Source organism: Schistocerca piceifrons, chromosome X (assembly GCF_021461385.2).
Source record: "Schistocerca piceifrons isolate TAMUIC-IGC-003096 chromosome X, iqSchPice1.1, whole genome shotgun sequence".
NCBI classification, from domain to species: domain Eukaryota; kingdom Metazoa; phylum Arthropoda; class Insecta; order Orthoptera; family Acrididae; genus Schistocerca; species Schistocerca piceifrons.
This window is the reverse complement of record NC_060149.1, coordinates 445,399,496-445,420,595: the sequence shown is the minus strand read 5'-3', so window position 1 is coordinate 445,420,595 and position 21,100 is coordinate 445,399,496. Positions and strand designations below refer to the sequence as shown.

Genomic DNA, 21,100 nt, shown 5'->3' with positions numbered 1-21,100 from the left:
GATTAAGTGATCTGACATTCCACGCTCCGATCCGTAAAACGCCAGTTTTCTTTCTCCTGATAACGACTTCCTTCTGAGTAGTCCCCGCCCGGAGATCCGAATGGGGGACTATTTTACCTCCGGAATATTTTACCCAGGAGGACGCCATCAACATTTAACCATACAGAAAAGCTGCATGCCCTCGGGAAAAATTACGGCTGTAGTTTCCCCTTGCTTTCAGCCGTTCGCAGCACCAGCACAGCAAGGCCGTTTTGGTTAGTGTTACAAGGCCAGGTCAGTCAATCATCCAGACTGTTGGCCCTGCAACTACTGAAAAGGCTGCTGCGCCTCTTCAGGAACCACACGTTTGTCTGGCCTCTCAACTGATACCCCTCCGTTGTGGTTGCACCTACGGTACGGCTATCTCTATCGCTAAGGCACGCAAGCCTCTCCGCCAACGGCAAGGTCCATTGTTCATGGGGGGCGAGGGGGGGGGGGGGGGGGGGGAGTAGGCCAGCATGAATAACAGACGCAAGATGTGTGTTAGTGCCCGAGGAGGGCATATCCCTCACTGGGACTCCGATATCCACCGTTGTTTTGCGAGTCTGACATGTGCCAAACATGAACGGTATTTACATCTTTTATCCTGCTTTCCCACAAGGTGAAATCTGCACCATTTTTCGTTATAAATATACCACCCCACGTCTAATATGTATGTACTGTGTTTCAGAATTGTGAAATCGAGTGTGACAGATAATGTATACAGCTCACCCTTAAAGATCGTTATTAATATAGTAAAAAGAAGCAATTCATCATAGCTGTTACCTGTTGCAAAGGGCTTCCTCCTCGTGATGGTATCTAGGAAGCTTGATGTTTGATGACTATATTGCGAGTAAAATATAAAATCTTAACTATTAAAAGAAAATTGATGTTTGTTCTTCATTTCACAGAAGATACAATGGGGCATTCGAAACACTCAAGAAAGAGGAAGCGAAGGGAAACGTCGTCGTCCTCATCTGAAGATGAAGAAGACACATCATCTGAGGAGGAAACATCATCTTCAGCTCAGCAGACATTTCAGTGGCTTCAGGAACAAATGATTTCATTTCAGCAGCGACTGAATGAACTGCAGCGGAATGTGAGTGCACCTAAACGAAAATCGCAAACCTGCCAGCAAATTCAGCAGGAGATATATTTACTTGAGGAAAGAAAGAGTATAATTCAGCAAGAGATGGATACTTATCAGCAGAACGAAGGGCAACAAACAGAGGATTTAGATCCTCCCGATCAACCATCTGTTTCTCCACAGCACACTCCTCCACAGTCACCGAAGTACTCTCCCCCACCGCTGGAGCCGCGAGTATTGCGGCCTCGTACAACAAAACCGACACCGGGGACATCTTCACGCGGCAGAGGGAGACCACGTCGAAGCAGCCGTGAGTAAATGAGTCCATGACAAATATCGATAGGTCATCTGTGCCACCGTACATCACTTTTATTTAGAATGAGGCAACTGACGCTGAGTGAAAACTGTTACAGGTGCTGTAAAGTTGCCGGATATCCAACTGGATCTTCCAGATTGTCAGCCAAATCGCCAAACCCGCTCAACCTGGGCCCTTCCTGGAAGACCTAGACGTGAGTTATTTCATATTTTTATTGTTTTAAGATCACAGACCATACTGCCACATACATCAGTTGTTGAATGTCTTTATTTACCCAAAAGTAGCTGAAGCAAGGATTATGTGCGCTATCTGATCAAAAATATCCGCCATCCCTATGTAATGCGGAATTGATTACTAGATGTCATGAGAGACAGACAAGGCAATATAAAAGGACGTGAGGAGTATTCTGTTGCCAGTAAAAAAGCAGCAACAACATAATGGGTTGGTCTCGAGAGCTCAGCGACTTCGAAAGTAGTTTGTTTATCCGATGTCAGCTGAGGAACCGATCCGTCAGGGAAATTTCAACCATTCCACTGCGGCCCAAGTTCACTGCTGATGACGTTATTGTTAAGAGGAAACTCTAAGGAACAACCACTGTTAAACCCAGAATCATTGTGAGTTCCGAAGTGCTAACAGAGGTCCAGCTAGCACAATGAATGTGCGTAGGGAATTGAAAGGAATGGGGTACAATAGTCGAACAGCTCCTCATAAGTCACACAATTCTGCAGTCAGTGCTAAGCGACTCTTGCGGTGGTGTAAAGAGCGACACCTTTGGACAGTGGATGACTGGGAACGAGAGAACTGGGTGCTGATTCATTCTATACCCTGTGAAAATCCGATGGGAGTGTACAGGTTTGGCGAATGCCCGGAGAACGTTACCTGCCATCATGTGTAGTCCCAGTAGTGAAGTACTGAAGAAGTAGTGTTACGGTATGAGGGTGGTTTTGGCCGTTAGCGTGTCGTCTCCTTACGGCGCTTAAGGAAACGCTAAATGCGGAACGATATGAATATATTGTACAGCATTGTGTCCTATGTACAGTAAAGGAACACTTCGTTTGCATCAGCATGACGATACAACCTGTCATCGAGCAGCATCTGTTAAACTATAGATTGTAGACAATAACATTTCTAAAATGAACTTGTCTGTCCAGAGTCTTGACCTGAACCCACATAACACCTTTGGGATGAGTTCGAAATTCGGCTTCGCTCCAGGCAAGAGCGTCCACCATTACTACCTTCTCTGGTTTCAGCTGTACGGAAGAATGGACTGCCATTCCTCTACACACATTCAGACACATCGTTTAAAGTGTCCCCAAAAGAGTTGAAGCCGTCATAAATTCGAGGGGCAAACACACCTTATATTACGGTCCACTAATAGTTGTCCGGATACTTTTGATCAGACAGTGTCATTATCACACTTCTTCAGTTATACTACTCCTGACTGAAGCACATTTTTGACCTTCTGAAATTTAATTCTCGATCATTAACTTTTACTCTTGCAGACACAGCAAGAAACGTGGTAACTCAGTTTAATGTGACCAGATAGCCATAGTGTGAAATTTTGATGAAGATGGAGAGCCGGCCGAAGTGGCCGTGCGGTTAAAGGCGCTGCAGCCTGGAACCGCAAGACCGCTTCGGTCGCAGGTTCGAATCCTGCCTCGGGCATGGATGTTTGTGATGTCCTTAGGTTAGTTAGGTTTAACTAGTTCTAAGTTCTAGGGGACTAATGACCTCAGCAGTTGAGTCCCATAGTGCTCAGAGCCATTTGAACCATTTGAAGATGGAAACATTTTTCCGAAGGATGCTTGGCTTGGAGTTCATGTGTTGCCTTATTGACATCGTTTATATCTTACAAAACATATTTTCCATATTACATATCCAACATATTAAGAAAAAAAACTCAAACGCTTTCCGCTTTTATGTTCGTAAAGAACCAGAAATGTTTCGCTTAACGTATCTCCAGATGAAAAGTCACCATCCGTTTGTGTGCACGAATATACCTGTTGGCATATTGTCGTCGTTACTACATTAACTTCATGGTGTAATAAGACAGCATCCTTAAAACAAGACTAAGAAATCCGAAGGTCTTTTTACGAATAATTTAAAATTATTCTGAGATTTTCGGTGATATGCTTACTCCATTTAGTTACTTTGCTTGACCACGAGACAACATTTAAGCTCTCTTCTTCTAAAATACTGCAGCTTTAATGGCCCTGTCTTTGCATAAAAATAGTACTTCCGCTGTGCAAAAAACTCCAACCTTCAAATGAGCAAATGTTCAGTCATCTATTTTTCTCCGCATCTGCGCTGATCATCTTCAGAGCAGCCAGGCTTAACCACATTTAGTTTGCATTTTACGACTTCTGTTCTTAACATATTCAGTAACTTCCGCGTGCTGGGGTTGCCACCATTGTGTGAATTCCTCTTTAGGGTGGAGGTTGTGAATGTCCAGAGAGTCCGACCATAAAGATAATGCGGCGGGCCTCAGCTTCTGTCCGTTGGATAAAGGTATTTCTTGACTTAAAACTAGTTGAAACCGTTTGGTTTTTACACATTAAGTGCCTTAGGTAGATCTGCGGATTTTGCCTCACTGTTTCACTGGCTACTTTCCGTCAGTTATTTGGTAGTGCTGCGACCGCAAGTGCATAAATTTTCCTGTTATATTATCATAACAAAAGCGCAGTATTTGGAGGGTACTGAGTTCTTCGATCGACGTACCATGATGTACGAGGTGAGCTTTGTCCTATTGCACAAACACTCGTACAAACTCTCCGAGTAATCCACGACGTCCCAATGATAGGTTATCAATAGCCTCTCACTAAATGAAGTACTGTATGTGAAATTCCATAGAGCCCAGCTAGGTATGAAGTTGAAATTAAGTCGTCGCATACATAAATTTGACAAGAAGTTAAGTTTAGCATCTTTTACAGTTATAGGCAGCTCCCCTTGTGTCGTTTTGAGGATAAGGGTATTAGATTATTTTATATACATTGTATCATGGGTCAATGCAGCTAAAATTGCAGGGGTTGTAAACTCTATTTTTGGTCGCGGTGGCATATTTAGTCCCACCACGTATGACAGTAACCGCCGAGAACACTAAAAGCAACCTCTATCGCACATCTCATACCGGCTGAAGACGCTCATTGCCTGGAAACTAGGGATGCGGCGGCCTAAATGCAGTTTATAGCAAACCAACGTTCGTTCTGTCAAGGGAATTATTGTATCTTTCTAAGAGAACTCGGATACACGAGTGTATGTACAAGGTTTTCCACAGTTAACAGCGAAAACTAACACCGGTGAAATGTGCGATAATACAGACAAAAACGTTTCAGAAAATCTGGATCCACGAAAGCATGTGGCCCAATGTAACGTTTTGAATATCGTGAGGACGAAGCTAACATCTTTATTGTTTCCCTGTTTGTGTCTCTAGGCTACAGGAAAATATTTGATGTGATGTTGGAGGATTTCCTGTTACATGGACGGAAATAGATGTCGTCTGCCTTCTTGTAGTTGTACTGTCGCGACTTCTTCCAAGAAACTACGCCTCCAGTCCCGTCCTTCCACTACACAGCAGCTTCATAGTGCATGGAATGGGGCGGTGTCGACGACGCTTCTTGGTCGCTCCCTCTACGCTGGCCATGCGGCCACGCCAACCTCTGAACCTGTGGTAGTCCCAACGCAAGTGCTTCCTAGAAAATCAGCCGTCAGCAAGGAAGATCAAGTGCGAGGAGGTGGCGTAAATTTGGTTTCCACTTGGTCAATACACGTATTTTCAATAGAAGTAAAGCAGGGTTTTAGGATTTCGAAATCTGAATAAAGCAGTCTCGGAATGTGGTGACAGTATATCTAAATTTATTTGTAAGAGCCTTCTAATCGATAGTCTGATGATATCAGCACGATGTAGCGGATGAGCAGTACTCGAACTTTGAAAGAGCGTGAGCAGTTACTCACGATGGACCATTCCACTTTTGTACGTGGGCCGTGGTTGTCGTATGACACTTCCGACTCATCTTGAGTTGCAGTTTCCACCTTGCCGACACCAGGTAACAGTACGATAATGTTTTGTAACAGTGAGCCGTGATTACGTTGCAGAATGGAGCTCAGAGGACATCCCTTTGCAGCCACTGGAGCAGAGCGCGGGTTACGCAGTAGCGGGACCCTCAGGAATACGTAGACCCTCCAGGAAGCCTAGAGACCACCAGTCAAGCGATGATGGTAAGTTACATAACTACCCCACGCAAGTTTTCCTAAGGTCTGTAATGTGTTTTTCTATTTATTTGTGTGTATCAGTCCGCAATTTTGTGTTAATGGTAGTGTATTGTCTCTGTTTTGGAAATAGATTAAATAATGTAACAACTTTACAGTCACCAAATACATGTAAGAAGCCACACCAAATAGGCGAGGCTGCAAGCAGGTTCAACAAACTGAGTTTCGTCAGTAAAATGAGTTTAAATGACTGCCACTAAATTTACTAAAAATTTTGAAGTATGGATAACACATTAACAAGTGATAACGCCCATCCAAAACAAAGAAAGGATAACACGCCATGGCACTGACTGTGGCTGTTGGAAAGCCCTTAACAATTTATAAGCCTTAATCAAATCCGTTAATTAATAAAATACACAATCCCCAAAAAACAAGCAAAGCTGGGAAGGTGTACAATATAAATTTTACTCCCAGCTGCTACACACCAGCAGAAACATTGACAACGATCCTTAAATAAGTACACAGTTGCCCAAAATACAAGTTAAACTGGGAAATCAGCAGGCAGTTATCACAACCAACAGGGAACAAGCAGGCAGGTCTCACAACGAGTGGAGTTAGTTAATTAATGTGGGTAAAAGGAAAAGCTCAAAAGTTGATATTCATAAGTAAAAGGCCTTAAAAGTTAACACGCTTCAGAATTAGCAATAACGGTGCAACATTTAAATTCGTAGTTAAAGAGCAGGAATAGTGAGGAGGAACTTTAGGCTTACAGAACACACTTTAAACCTAGTGAGCTTACTGAATTCACCATATAGGATAGATTGATAATTCCAGATTAATTGGTGACACTCCGCCTTGGCACGTATCAGAGATCAACTTTACTTAACTTCAGCCAGATTACAAGCCAACCCAGACGTCGTGCGACGGCAGGAGTGCCGCCGCAGGAGAAAGAAACCACGTCTCTGCTCTGGGTCCAGGGAACAGGAACGCGACGTCCGCTGCAAAAACTACTCTGCCACCACACATCAGAAGGGAACAGTAATTTGCCCAAATAAGGCCAGAGACGAGAATGCCTAAGGCGAAGAGAATATTGACCTATAGCGGAAGCTACTACACATACAGGTTACAAATTTAACACTTCTTAAAATTACTTACAAATGACAAGGCGAAATATCAGCACCTGTCAATGCAATGACTAGGGCATACTCATTTACAACACAGACTATGTTACAAATTTAATTTCAATAAGTCAATTTATAATAGATAATTCTCGTACACGTGCACGGAATATGGCCTGGAACAACAAATTACCTTCAGTTACACTGACCGATGTTCATACACATAATTACTCAGATGCGATAGGTCCAATTCCACATTAACTCAGACGTGGCGTTAAGATAAAAATTACCCAAAAAAGGACGCTTAACTCAACTCAGGTTTGAAGGAGCCGTGACTTCCAGGATTCTAAGCCGGGGTGTTATTGCCTTCAATCCGTACACGCGGCCTTCGAGGTGCCGTAAAATTTAAGCTTGCAGAGTAGGCCGGTAACTTGGCGACCAGGTTGCACGCTACGTCCACTACTCTTCCCGCAAATCGTCGCTATCAAACCCTAAGCGTGCCGGCAAGGCTTGCCTCCGACCGATTTTACTACTTGCGGCTCCTCGGGGCACGTACCGCACAGCAGGAGTCCCCCAAAAGCCACAACTTCGCAGCCACGTGCCCTCCGTTCCAGGGCCCGCCATACCAACAGCACACGCCTCGACCAAAGATCCTAACTTCAGACATATGATCATGTTGATATCGGCAACCAAAGTAGTTAGTGGCGCCAGCAGAAAGCCATGCTGCCAAAATTAAAACCAGCACGGCTCAGAGCTTAAGAGCGATTTTCTTAATGGCGGAAATAGCTTCAGGAAATGGGGAAAAAAGGTTGCTGGTGTCAACGAGGTAATTGGCTCAAAATGGGAGAGGAATCTGACATAAAATCGATTTATTCATGCTGAACCACTAATGCTACCTTATTTGATTCTCCCGGCATAGCCGGCAGGAGTGGCCGAGCAGTTCTAGACGCTACACTCTGGAGCCGCGCGACCGCTACGGTCCCAGGGTCAAATCCTGCCTCGGGCATGGATGTGTGTGATGTCCTCAGGTTAGTTAGGTTTAAGTAGTTCTTAGTTCTAGGGGACTGATGACCTCAGATGTCAAGTCCCATAGTGCTCAGAGCCATTTGAACCATTTTTTTCTCCCGGCATAATTTATGCAGAGAAGAAAAAAAAAGGGATTTGTTTTAGTCGACATCTACTCAAAGAGTTCTTGGTACATGGAAGAATTAGCTACTTGTGGGAAATGTAATGTTTTATTCAAATATGCTGACATGCTAATAAATACTTGAAGCCCTGTGCACAAGTGTATGGCGTTTTCATACAGTAGCCGGTGCTTATGACAGTCTATAGATTCCCCAGTGAAGAGAGTAAGCTTTTCCTCTCCAGACATGGTAGTGTGCTAAACTCAGTCTTCATGAAAGATATCAAGTTCATTTTTTAATGAAGACTAAATTATCTTCTCAAGGGAAATGTATATTAATGGATTCTCTTGAGTCACATAAACTGATACAAAGTACTTTCTAACCGAAGTTCAGGTTAACTGTAACACTGACACTGACAATATCTTCACAGACTGTTCTTCAGCTGAGAGCCACGTTCTTACAAAAATATGGAATACTTTATCAGATCATTACGCACAAATACCAACACGGCAGGCAGCCACGGCTGAGATGAATTTCAAAATGATAAACGGATAATTTCAAGATACAGAGGCAGTTTGCATTTAAAAAAAGATAAAGATAATAAACTCATAACATCATTAAAAAAACTGTTCCAGATAACCTTAAACTGGGATATAGCATTTTGGTAATGTGATGATGGTATTTCTAAATTCCCTTGTAAGAGCCCCCTAATCAACAATTCGATGGTATCAGCATTATCTAGCGGATGAGGGAAGCCTCGAATTTTGGAAGAGCGTGAGCAGGTACTCATGATGGACCATTCCACTAACTTGTACGTGGGTCGTAGTTGTCGTAAGATGCTCCTGAGCCATGTTGAGTTGCAGTTTCCATCTTCCCGACACCAGTTAAGAGTACGTTAATGATTTCTGACAGTAAGATGTGCTTATGTTACAGATTCGAGCTCAGGCGATACCCCAAAGCAGCCGCCGGATTACGCAGTAGCAGGACCCTCCGGAGTGCTGGGACCATCCAGAAAGAGGGGACGCTACAGAGAGCCGAATGACCGTCAGTCAAGCGATAACGGTAAGTTCCAGTACTGCCACACAGAAGTTTTCCTAAGTTCTGTAATGTATTTTGCTGTGTATTTGTATGTACATTCTGTTCCATTTTCCGCCAACAAAGGCTGTAAAATCAGTTATTACTCTTCTTCTTCTTACTTTGCTTGCGCCTGTGTCCCGCAGTTTTTGCAGGGTCGGCATGGTTACAATCGATTCCGCATGGTTAATTTGAATGAGTAGCTGGATGCCCTTCCTGCCGCCACCCCGTACCCCCAGGGACGGAATCAGTGTACCCCATGTGTCTGCGTCTAAAGTAAATCATGAAACGGTGTGAATGTGTTGCAAATGTCTGCGACTTGTGTAACGGGACGTGGGGACCAGCCCGATATTTACCTAGTGGGATGTGGAAACACATCCAGGCTGACTGGCACACCGGCCCAAGTCGTTAATCCGCCGGGCGGATTCGATCCGGGGCCAGCGTGCCGTGCAGGAAGCAGCGCATTAGCGCTCTCGGCTAACCTGGCGGGTCAAATTTAGTTATTACTCGTGTCAGTATATTCAGTCCCACAATAAAAGCAACCTCTGTCGCATATCTTATACTGGCTGAGGACATCCATTTCTCTGGAAACCAGGGATGGGGCAGTTACATGCCGCTTATAGGTAACCACCATCCATTCTGCCAAGGTACTCATGGTATCCCTCGAAGAGAACTCGGATACACGCATATATACGCAATGTTTTTTACAGTTAACAGTTAAACTGACGCAGGTGAAGTATACGTTAATACAAACAAAGACATCCCAGTAAATATGGATCCTCAGATGCATGCGGGCCATTTTAATGTTTTGAATATTGTGAAGACGCAGCTAACGTCGTTATTGGTTCCCGATTTGTATCTCTAGACTACAGGCAAATATTTGATGAGAGGCTGGACAATTTTCTGTTACATGGAAGACTGTAGCTGTCGTCTGCCTTCTTGCAGCTGCCATACTACGCCCATTTTCGCTCCGTGTAGTGTTGGAGGTCATACGCAGCACCTTAGAAGTACGTGGATCAGGCGGTAGTGACGACTGTTTTTGGTCTTTCCCACGGAACGCTTCACTCTCCTATCCAACGCTGACCGTGCGGCCACGCCAACCGCTGAACCTCTGGGCGCGCCAGCCCAAGCATTTCCTAGAAATTCAGCCGTGAGCAAGGACGACCAAGCAAGAGGAAATGGCATTCCGTGCAGTGACTGGAATTTTTGTGATGCTACGAGAAACTAAATTCGGTTTCCACTTTGGCAGGACGCGTATTTTCTATAGAAGTAAAACGAGGTCATTATGCGACTCTGTGTTCTACGTCGCTGAATCTCTATTTTTCAGTGACGCTAAACTCGTAGATATCTGGATGTAATTTCAGTGATAAACGAATTTTTATCACGGAAATTTAGCCACAAGAGTTGTGTCGCAATGTACTTGATCAGTGTTATATGCCTCCTTCTCATGTTAAGCCTTAAACTTATTCCTAGTCTTTGCGGCGTAGAACATTAAACGCTGATGGCCTTTTCATCGTTTGGAGATAAGTCCATCAGAAGGGGCACGAACATAGCACTATACTCTCTGTACTCTAAACATGTCTATCACAGTCATTGATCATGAACAACTCCATTTGCATGGGATCACATAATTCACCTCCCTTATTAACAGCAGTTATGCACATATTAACAAGAAATATCTAAGCACAAAAAATAATTTTAAAGGAGGCTGAAATCGCTTCAGAAAATGGAGAAATAGGATTGATAGTGTCAGCGAGGTAGTTGGCTCAAAATGGGAGAGGAATCAAAAACTAATAATGAAACGTTATTTGATTCTCACAGCGAAATAGTTGATATGTACTCGAGAAGATCTGAGTACATTGAAGAGTTTGCTATTTGAGAGAAATGTAATCTTTTATTCAAATATGCTTATACATTAATAAATACTTGAGACCAGTAGACGTTTTCTTACAGCAGCCATTGCTTATGGTTTTTGTACAGAATTCGCAGTTAAGAGCGTAAGGTTTCCTCTCGAGGCGTAGTAGTATGCTACACTCAGTCTTCGTGAAAGACATCAAGTTATTTTTTTTAATGAAAACTTTATTTTCTTCTGATGGTAAATGAACATTACTGGATTCGCTTGAGTCCTATAAACTGATGATATCAACATGATGTAGTGAATGAGGAAATGCTCTATATCTGAAAGAACGTGAGCAGTTACTCATGACGGAGTATTCTGCTTATTTCTACGTAGGCAGTAGCTGTAGTACGACACTTCCGTCTCGTCTTCAGTTGCAGGTTTCATCTTCCCGACAACTGTTAACAGTACGATAACATTTTCTAACAGTAAGATATGCTTATGTTTCAGATTCGAGCTCGAACAATATCCCATTGCAGACAACAGATCACGCAGTAGCTGGACCCTCCAGAGCGCCGGCAACCTCCAGAAAGGGGGGACCTTACAAAAACACGAGGTCAAAGAGTGGCGGTAAGTTACATAACTGTCGAACACTAGTTTTCCTAACTTTTGCAATGTTTTTTTCTGATCATTTTTATGTAACAATCCCATAATTTTTGTTACATTAAACGTAGCGTATGCTCCCTGTTTTGGGAATAAGTTGAATAAAGTAATCACAGGAATAAGATTAACAGTGAACATTACTACTTCTATAAAAAAAAAGTACCACATATAGTATTCAGCGCTGCAAAAGAGCTCAGAAAAAGGATTATTGATAAGTTAACTTGACTCGAGCACCAGCAAATGCTTCTACGTAACGTGGCGCTGGCTGAGTGATATCCTGAGCCATTGTAGAACAGGAGTTTACAGGTTGCACAGAGTTCGAATTTTATGCTTTTTGATTAGCACTGGCGGGGCTGGCGAGGACACAGTTCCTTGTACAAACTGTTAATACACTTTCATAGTAGACTTTTTATAGAGATAGCGTATGGATCCAGAATAGAGCTAAATCTCCCGATCCTGGAAGTCATCTTGAACAATCTTAGAGACGAGGACAAGGTTTATCCTAGTGTCTACATCTACATGATTACTCTGCAATTCACATTTAAGTGCTTGGCAGAGGGTTCATTTAACCACAATCATACTATCTCTCAACCATTCCACTCCCGAACAGCGCGCGGGAAAAACGAACACCTAAACCTTTCTGTTCGAGCTCTGATTTCTCTTATTTCATTTTGATGATCATTCCTACCTGTGTAGGTTGGGCTCAACAAAATCTCGTCAAGATAGCCTCGCTGTGATCGAACTACAGGATTTGGGTTAAAATATGGAAACAGCTCTAGGAGTGCATGCTTGAACACAAAAGCAGATGCTAGGCAATCCTCCAAGTTGCAGTGTTGTATTAGACCACGAACGTTTTATTTTTCTCCTGAATACTGAAAAGCCTTGGAGATTTTAGGGAGTTACGGGAGAAATATAAACTGCGGATGGAAACCCGTGTCGGAAAGTTTCATACACCGAGGCAGCAGAGCATCGCATTCATAGAGAACAAGGCCTTTCTAAGCAGCAGCTGCCTCCATCTTCTCCACTGGCAATCGTGGCAATCAGTCGCTATCAATGAATAATAAACAACACTGCGAGACGTTCCGCCTACTGTCCGTCAACGTACAAAGTCGTATTAGCAGCCGGAGGGGTAGCCTAGTGATAGGCACCAGCACCTATAATTTACACGCTCTGCAGCGTCCTTGGATGACGTTTCCTGACACGGGTTCCTATCCTCGATTTGTTCTTCAAGACCGTCTCTACTGCCCCTCAAAGTCTGTCGCAACGTTTCTGGGATACTACCATAACTATTTGTTTATCGTCACTGACAGACTTGAAAGGTTGAAACACCACAAGACATTCCAGGAAGACAGTTCAACGACGGTTACTTCGCGACTATGTATGCCCTTAGTTATAAAACTACTGTAGGCTTCCGTAGACTATCATAAGTAAGCAGCCGGCCGGAATGGCCGTGCGGTTCTAGGCGCTACAGTCTGGAACCGAGCGACCGCTACGGTCGCAGGTTCGAATCCTGCCTCGGGCATGGATGTGTGTGATGTCCTTAGGTTAGTTAGGTTTAATTAGTTCTAAGTTCTAGGTGACTGATGACCTCATCAGTTAAGTCGCATAGTGCTCAGAGCCATTTGAACCATTTGAACAAGTAAGCATAGACTACGGTAGTTTTCCTAGTAGCTTTGGTCAGTTAAGGTCGTAGCTGCGTTACCTACACACTGAGTGTGTTGCATACGTATTGGGCGTTACCTTATAACGAACGCTTTCCTTACATATACGATCAGTGTCTTACTAGATTCCCCTAGAGAGCCTGTATAGGGCCAACGCCACTACGGCAGCCACGTTTCTGCCAAACTTAGGCGTAGAGTTCGAACGTGCGATGGTGGACTGCAAAGTCCGCGGAAACACCTCTGTCCGTGAGACAAAAACACGAGATGCAGTTGCGAAAAATACTCAAGTAAACGTTTTTCGAACGATTGGATGCTTACCGGATCAGTAATACATATCCCTAGTAGTACAATTTCCTACAGTGAATGTGACAACTATTCGACACCTAGATATTTCTGCTTTAAAGCTCGTTTGAAAGACAAATCACGGCAATAACTAGAACGTAAACAACAAATATAGGCACTGTGGGATTTGTTTTCCATCTCAAGTGCAAAACGTGAAAAATGTACCAAACATTATCTTGTGGACTGGCAAGACAGCCAATTCACTACGACAGGTAGCCGAAAGGCACGCGTTTAAACTCACGCAGGCTGGCGTGAGGTCTGGAAAATGACAAGGTCTCTATAGTAGCAAAAATAGTACGTAGCTTCTGGAATACTTAACTTTAATCCATAATTGGTGAACATCGATCTGACGGTACATGCATCACAAGATAAATAGCAATTGATCATGGCGCCTTGCTAGGTCGTAGCAAATGACGTAGCTGAAGGCTATGCTAACTATCGTCTCGGCAAATGAGAGCGTAATTTGTCAGTGAACCATCATTAGCAAAGTCGGCTGTACAACTGGGGCGAGTTCTAGGAAGTCTCTCTAGACCTGCCGTGTGGCGGCGCTCGGTCTGCAATCACTGACAGTGGCCGATTTAAAGGCTACCACCTAGGGTGACACCACACATTACATCTGATAAAATAAAATCATAAGCAGCGTGTCACTTCAACGCGCAAAAATGTTTGAAGACATGACAGAAAGTATTCATAAGACGTTCTCACAGACAGAATGCTTCACATGGGGTAAATTCACCACTAAGAAACTTTACTGATATCAGGCGATGTTAAATGCCCTGCAGTAACGAACAAATATAACAAGAAACCTAATTCAGTAAATCTGCTGACGCGGTACGCCACAGAACGGAAAAGTTTTCAAGTTCAGCAAAAAGTTTTCAAGTGAACAGTGCTGACGCATCGAACTACAATTGCGAAAAACATGTGTTAATAATTTATACATGTCGAAACTCAGGCGATAATAATAGTGAAACACAAAAAATGCCTCGTGTTCTGGTTCGCAAATGAACCTCAAATTGACGTCCCAAATTCGGACGCCCACTGCAAAGCATTTGATGAAACTTTTCGTTACCAGTGAGGACTCGCGGATACAGGCTTCGTAAAAAACTGGTGGTGAGGTGCACGAAAATTTAAAGAAATACAGTACATAAAAAATCAGTACATTACAATACTTGTTGGTGCGATGGTTTTATAAGGAAACAATAAAAGGCGCCTGAAACTGTGAGTTACTTCAGTGAAGTAAAGAAGCAAACAATTTTGGTTACAAGAATAACCTAAAAAAATCTATGAACATATGCTATTAAGTGATTCTGTAAGAGATAAGATGTCAAAAACACGAATGTGTGTTAAATTCATGTTTCTTTCCTATTATAACTGATTGGGATTACCATTTTTTATCGTTTGGTCATAATTCCTCAGCCTATTTCTAAGTTGGATGATACAGAACATATTTTCAGCCATTTGTCATTACAAAGATGACAGTAGTAAAGCATGAGCATTGCTCAAGTACATAGCATCTTAAACTGCTTCTCAAACTTTTCAGGCGTCTTTAAACTTTCATACTATGTACAAATCTATAATATACAATGCATTTATATGTGCCCGAACTTACCTCAGAGTGGCTGTGTCCTGCATTCAATTACATAAAGTTTCCGGTCACTTCCTCTTGACCGTACATTACAGAATGCAGCAAGGAGGTACAAATTTGAAACAAGAGTTCCATATAGACAATTTTCTATTGAGTCTAGTACAAATCATGGGCATACACTCTCTTTGCCAATGAATATGAATATTCAAGTTGCAACCATCAGTGAAGAATTACATCTCCCAATTGACCTGTGCAATGGATAGCTTTGGGGTGGCCTGGAATTTTGACAAGCTGTTTTCATTGCCATCCAATGTAGTTTCCTATTCACATGGCCATCATCAACGGTACTGAATTAATGCAATTTTGTCACATGATGACATGGTTGGAGACCGTGGGTATTATTTGAAGACAAATGCTCATGGTGTTGACACAGCAACCAGCCACAAATTTATTTTCAGTTCCTTTATACAAAAGGTACCGTTACCTGTTTCGAATCATTACGATTCATCTTCAGACAGTTCTGATGCTTTCGTTAAAACATGTGGTGCGTTTTTCTTACAGATTAATTGTCCTAAAATATAAATCATACATAATTATAAGCACGCCACATAGATGGTTGCGTTAGAGTTTTGCATTGGATGTGACTTACGTGAAATGTCGGTTTGGAATGTTTGTTTACCTAGTTTTCGTACAACAGATGTGAATACATTCCCACTGCATTCTCATCGTTGCACACGTAAATTTTACTCACTGAACACCTTAGATTTTCACAGAATAGATTTATAACACGCACCACATGTTTTGATACATACAAAGTGCTTACAAACATACGAGTGTCAAAGATGCTGTGACATATCGTAATATATAAAGATGTCCCATGTTTGGAGAAAGTCCAGAGAGACATTGATTTTGTGAGTTTTAGAGCGGATAGTGCTACATTAATTATACAGTTGTTCCATTTTTAGGACTGTATAGGTAAGACAGTACATTATTTATTTACATTTAGCATCATGAGAATTGCAGTAACATGTAAATTTGCTACTTGACCTGCAGAGAGGCGTAGGAATGTTATTTTGTTTGAAAGGTGGAAAATAACTTTTGGAAATTTTTCAGCAAAGGGGTGTTAGACAACTCAGTTTGTTCATTAAGGATATAGTCTGCGGTGCTGTTTTTGTGTGTGTGTATTTCTATTTCTTCAAATATATTCATAGTGGCTCCTTTTTCTGCTAGATGTAAAAATTTTAAGTTGTTCTCAATGTTTCTTACTGAATGGTTTTCTTCAACAATATGGGCTGCAAATGCAGATTTGTTCAAGTTGCCAAGCCTTAAAGCAGCAATGTGTTCTTTGTATCTAACTTCAAACCTTCTCCCTGTCTCTCAAATGTAGAATTTTGGGCATGTATCGTATTTGAGTTTGTATATTCCTGATTTACCGTAGAGACTCTTGAGGGTATTTACATCATGGATTACTTTTTGTTGTAATTTATTATTTGTGGAAAAGCTTATTGTGATATTTTCCTTTTTAAATAAGTCTGCTATTTGCTATGATAGTGGGCCTATGTATGGGAGAGTAGCATATTTAGGTTTGGCTTCTGTGGCACACTGATTTGGCTTGGAGTGCATGTTGTGTGGATTGCTGTGAAGTGGCTCTTTGGTTTTTGTTTGCATTTTATTGTGGAGTTTTTCTATTATTATGGTATTGAATTAGATCAGATGCATTGGTCCATAGACCCCACAGCGAGGAAAAAAAGCACATAGGAGCAGGTCAGGATTCACCAGACAAAAAAGCACTGAGTGGCAGGCTGGCACAAAAAAAGAACTATGTGTGTGCGCGCGTGCGCGCGAGGGCGCGTGCTTGTGAGCTGCTCAGTGCTTATTTCTCTAGATGCAAAAACTGAAATTCATTTCTATTACACACATCTCAATCATTTATGGAATAATGTCCAGCAGGACACTCATACCAACATGTCCTCATTTTCGTATGGTGAGCCAGGTTTAGCATCATTTGGCACTGGTTGTTTTATTTTATTCCTACAACAGGGTCCAATATTGTGGGCAGACAGAAAACACTGCCTCCACCCACCTTAAAAATATTTTAGTCAAAGGCAGAAAGAAGAGTAAGTGTAGAACATAATGAGATATGAATGTATGAATGTGGAAGTACATGACATTCTTCAAACAATTATATGATGAAGCATTTCCTGAAATATTTAATTGGATTTTCCAGGAGTAGAGTGGCTATTGGCAACAGGAAATCCTCTGGAAATTCCGAGTACTTCAGGCTTATTAAGAACCTACAGAATGACCCAAGCTAGTTACTTTATTTTCAGCATAACAAATGGATATGAAACAAAGTGTACATGAGTAAGAATGTGGGCAATTAATGATACTGAGTAAAATAGAATGCAATAACTCTATCTGTCACTAATGAACGACATCATTACCCTTATTAAGGCTATAATTAAAAAGCAGAAAGAAAATCCAACATGCAGTGCATAAACAATGTAGACATACAGATTTGTTGCATACAATAACTGAAATTCATTTTCATTATATACACATCAATTAACACTATGTAATAATGTCCAGCAGGACACTCATAAACTAAAAAGCAGCTAAATATAAAAAAGGTTAGTGTGATACTTAATCCAAAGAATCTTGTATATTTTATTTAAAAAATGCTCTAGCAGTGGTGAAACTTACCTACACAAGCCTCTGTATACAACCACTAGTGTTTGTGCTATTGCCTGGTAATAAACAGTCAGTAATATAGTGTTCAGTATTAAAAATAAAACTTCTGGAGCTTTAAACAAGAGTGTACTTGCCAAGAGAATGCATTAACAGGATGGAAGGGCTTCATTTGACAATGTTAATATACCACTGATACCAAATTACAAACCCACTACATTTCAAACACACTAAGTTTCTTCTTCTGCACAGGTTAGGTGGAATTCAAAATATAGGAAATTACAACAGTTCCCAGCACTGTCATCTTTCACAAAGATAAGAAAAGCTATCCGAAAAGACAGATTTATGAATCACTTACAGCAGACTTCTTGGTGAAGAAATATTTGACTTCAGATTCAGAAAATGTACAACATATGTGATGGCACCATTTACAGTAGTAGTTTTGTAAAATGTTAGATGAAGAAAACATGTAACCAGAAACTTCCTAGACCCAACTAAAACCTTTGACCCACTAGACGAAGGAATTTTGTTAAAGAAACTTGACATGCTTAAAATGCTGAGGATAGTGAGGAAAGGGTTTCTACCCTACCCAGAAAACAGAATGGTATCGATTACTGAAACAATTAACTGGATTTGTAAGCATTTCTCAGAACAAGAGTATGCAAACACAGAGGCTGCTGTACATTGGGTACAATAATACTCCAAGCTTACATTAACGATTACACATAATGTGCCACACTGGCAGAAACAATACTGTTGACAGATAACAGCGACTTTTTATTTACTGCTCAGTCACCAGAAATACTGAAGTGATCATTTTACCTATAGTAGCACAAATATCGGCAATAAATAACAGAGCTACACAGATAAACTAAACAGAATGAACTTCAGCATAACAAAGAAATCTGTCCTTGTAAATCTGAACATAAATTATCTGTTTCCCAAACATTAAATTCTTTGCTGTGTATGTTGATAAGCAACTGGTACAGGACAAGCACATCAAATTCCATGAAAATATAATGTATACACTACAAATACTGTACCATGTATGTAACTCCTCATGGTTAAAAACATTTTACTTGTTTGGTATAAATGGTGTTGTCATTCTGGGATATGATGGGACATGAAACTTGTACTGGTGATTAGATAAAACTGAAACACAGTCCTTCAGCACAGAAACGTTTCAGAGCAGAAGCACAAGAAATATTTACTTATAGCTGTCACATAATACATATAAGATTCACTACAATTACCTAACATTTTGAGCCAGAGCATGCATAGCAAAGGTTTTTCTGGCCATAGCATGGCCAAATTTCAAGCACGTATTCTTATTCATTTTTAGACAGAATATCTTCAGGTGAAGTCTGACAAATCATTTCACCAATTTCAACTTAATTTTGTGGCAATCAGGAAACTGGATTCCTTGGATTTGATCATGACTATGAAATTTATCAATGACAAACTGAAAACAGTTCAAATTCTGTTAGTTTTCAAATGTAGGAGCAATATTCCTAAAAATACTTTCATTTTCAAAAAAAGGTAAAGCATTCCTCTGTCTTTTCCCTGTCTAAACTATTTCAAATTCACAAAAGTGCAGTAATCTTTGGTTTGTCTGGTATACGGAGTTACTACATTCAGGCACTTGTCACATAGCTAGTCAAATATATAACATACCCGGCAATTCTTTCAGTGTTACTTAAGTCATCCTCACAACAGATTACATGTTCTTCCCAACCTTTTGGAAGCTTAAATACAGGCTGAGTTACAGATGATGTGGGGCATGTAATGGAATGTTGGTGAAGAAAACTTGAAAGGTTGACAGAATCACTTACGTCGTAGGATACTTACCCTACATCTGTGAAATACTGAGCAACACAAATAGTTTTCAAATTGCTTTTGTACTGCAGTGCTGTGGGAACCTTATGATCACTTCTGACACAGGAGAAGAAATGTTCTAGACAATCTTGTATTAATCTAGCTGTCAGCAAAAATTTGTAATTATTCTTGTGCAAAAAGATTTCCTGCAGATCAAGTGAACTTTGCGTAGACAGTCTCACACCACTTTGAACTGGTTTCCAGTGACCAAATTTTCCAATTTCAATACGCTCAAATATCATCATAGCTTCATTCAGAAACGTGATAGCCGCACTGTATCTTTCTTAATTGACAGTGACAAGGGCAGTAACTGGATTCCTAGAAGTTATTGTCGAAGACCACTTGTCAACTATCTCAACAAACCATGCTGTCGTTCTATATTCATCAGTATCAGTTTCAGAGGGCATGACTTTAGACCACAACTGGTTTCGTGACTGAGAAAAGTATGTGCCCCAGGACCTTTCATTTTGTTGAACTTATTTGATTCCATTACATCTGTTGTTAGCTTGGTAACAAGTTTCAAATCATTATCCTCTCGAAAATGTTTGTAACAGTGTGGGACTGTAAACATTATCTAACGTTTTTTTAAAGGTGTGCCACATCTGCAATAAAGTATATTCTTCTTACTGAATCTTCAGGATTTAGAATGTAATTCTGAATGACAGAGTTTTTTCCGAAAACAATTCCAAAATGTCTCCACATGCTTTGATTTGCAGCAACCATATCTGATGTCACATGCTGTACACGTAGTCCTACATGTTCACTGCATTTAATTGCTTGTAAAACAATGTCACACAAAACTTTACCACTTACACTACTTCCAGCAAAATGATATATCACTACTTGCTTCCATCTGGAAGAGATACCGCCCAAAAGAAAAACGCAAGCATGTGTGGTAACACCTTCATTGTTTGAAAGGGTAACTTGGCCAGAAACTCACCTGTTACCACATCAAATTCCCTGCTGGGAGTAACTGGCATTTCATCAAGCAGTAGAACACAGTCACGTTCTTTTTCGCTCATACGTTCACCTTTTCTTTGAGAAGTGTGAAGACATGGTCTAGAATACTGAAATTCAAATCTTGAAGTCTCCTCCTTAGTGTACGCTGTGATGGCAATGGGAGACTTGAACTAATTAAAAAATCAAATCCTTTGCTACCGCAAGCAAATTTCAACTGAAGAGCTTTTTTCGCATTACTCGCTGCCCATTTCAGTTTTTTCTTATTGAAACTCTCCAGTTGATTGTCATTAAACAGTTTTTTAGTTTATGTGGAACTGAGTGACACATACTGCGGAGTTTCTTTTTTAGTCTTGTATTCCTGAAAGTAAGACAACTAACCTTCTTTAGAGCTGAAATCTGTCACTGTTGTACATGAGTGTAACTTTCTAGTTTATGTAATTCTTTCTGTGCATTCACATTCTACTGGTTCACTTATATCACTATCTTGCACACTACACATGGAATCTTCATTACACTGCTGCTGGATTTCTGCAACAGTTTCTGATA

General features: G+C 41.1%; 1 protein-coding gene across 1 annotated transcript in view; it reads left to right on the top strand.

Annotated features, from left to right (window-relative positions):
• Positions 1-937: 937 nt before the first annotated feature.
• Positions 938-21,100, top strand: part of LOC124722410 — a 98,930-nt gene continuing 78,767 nt past the window's right edge. Inside the window, exons 1-3 of the mRNA XM_047247578.1 lie at positions 938-1,415; positions 5,514-5,636; positions 8,803-8,931. Coding sequence (XP_047103534.1) covers positions 938-1,415; positions 5,514-5,636; positions 8,803-8,931 — 730 coding nt within the window. The remainder of the gene's footprint in view (positions 1,416-5,513; positions 5,637-8,802; positions 8,932-21,100) is intronic.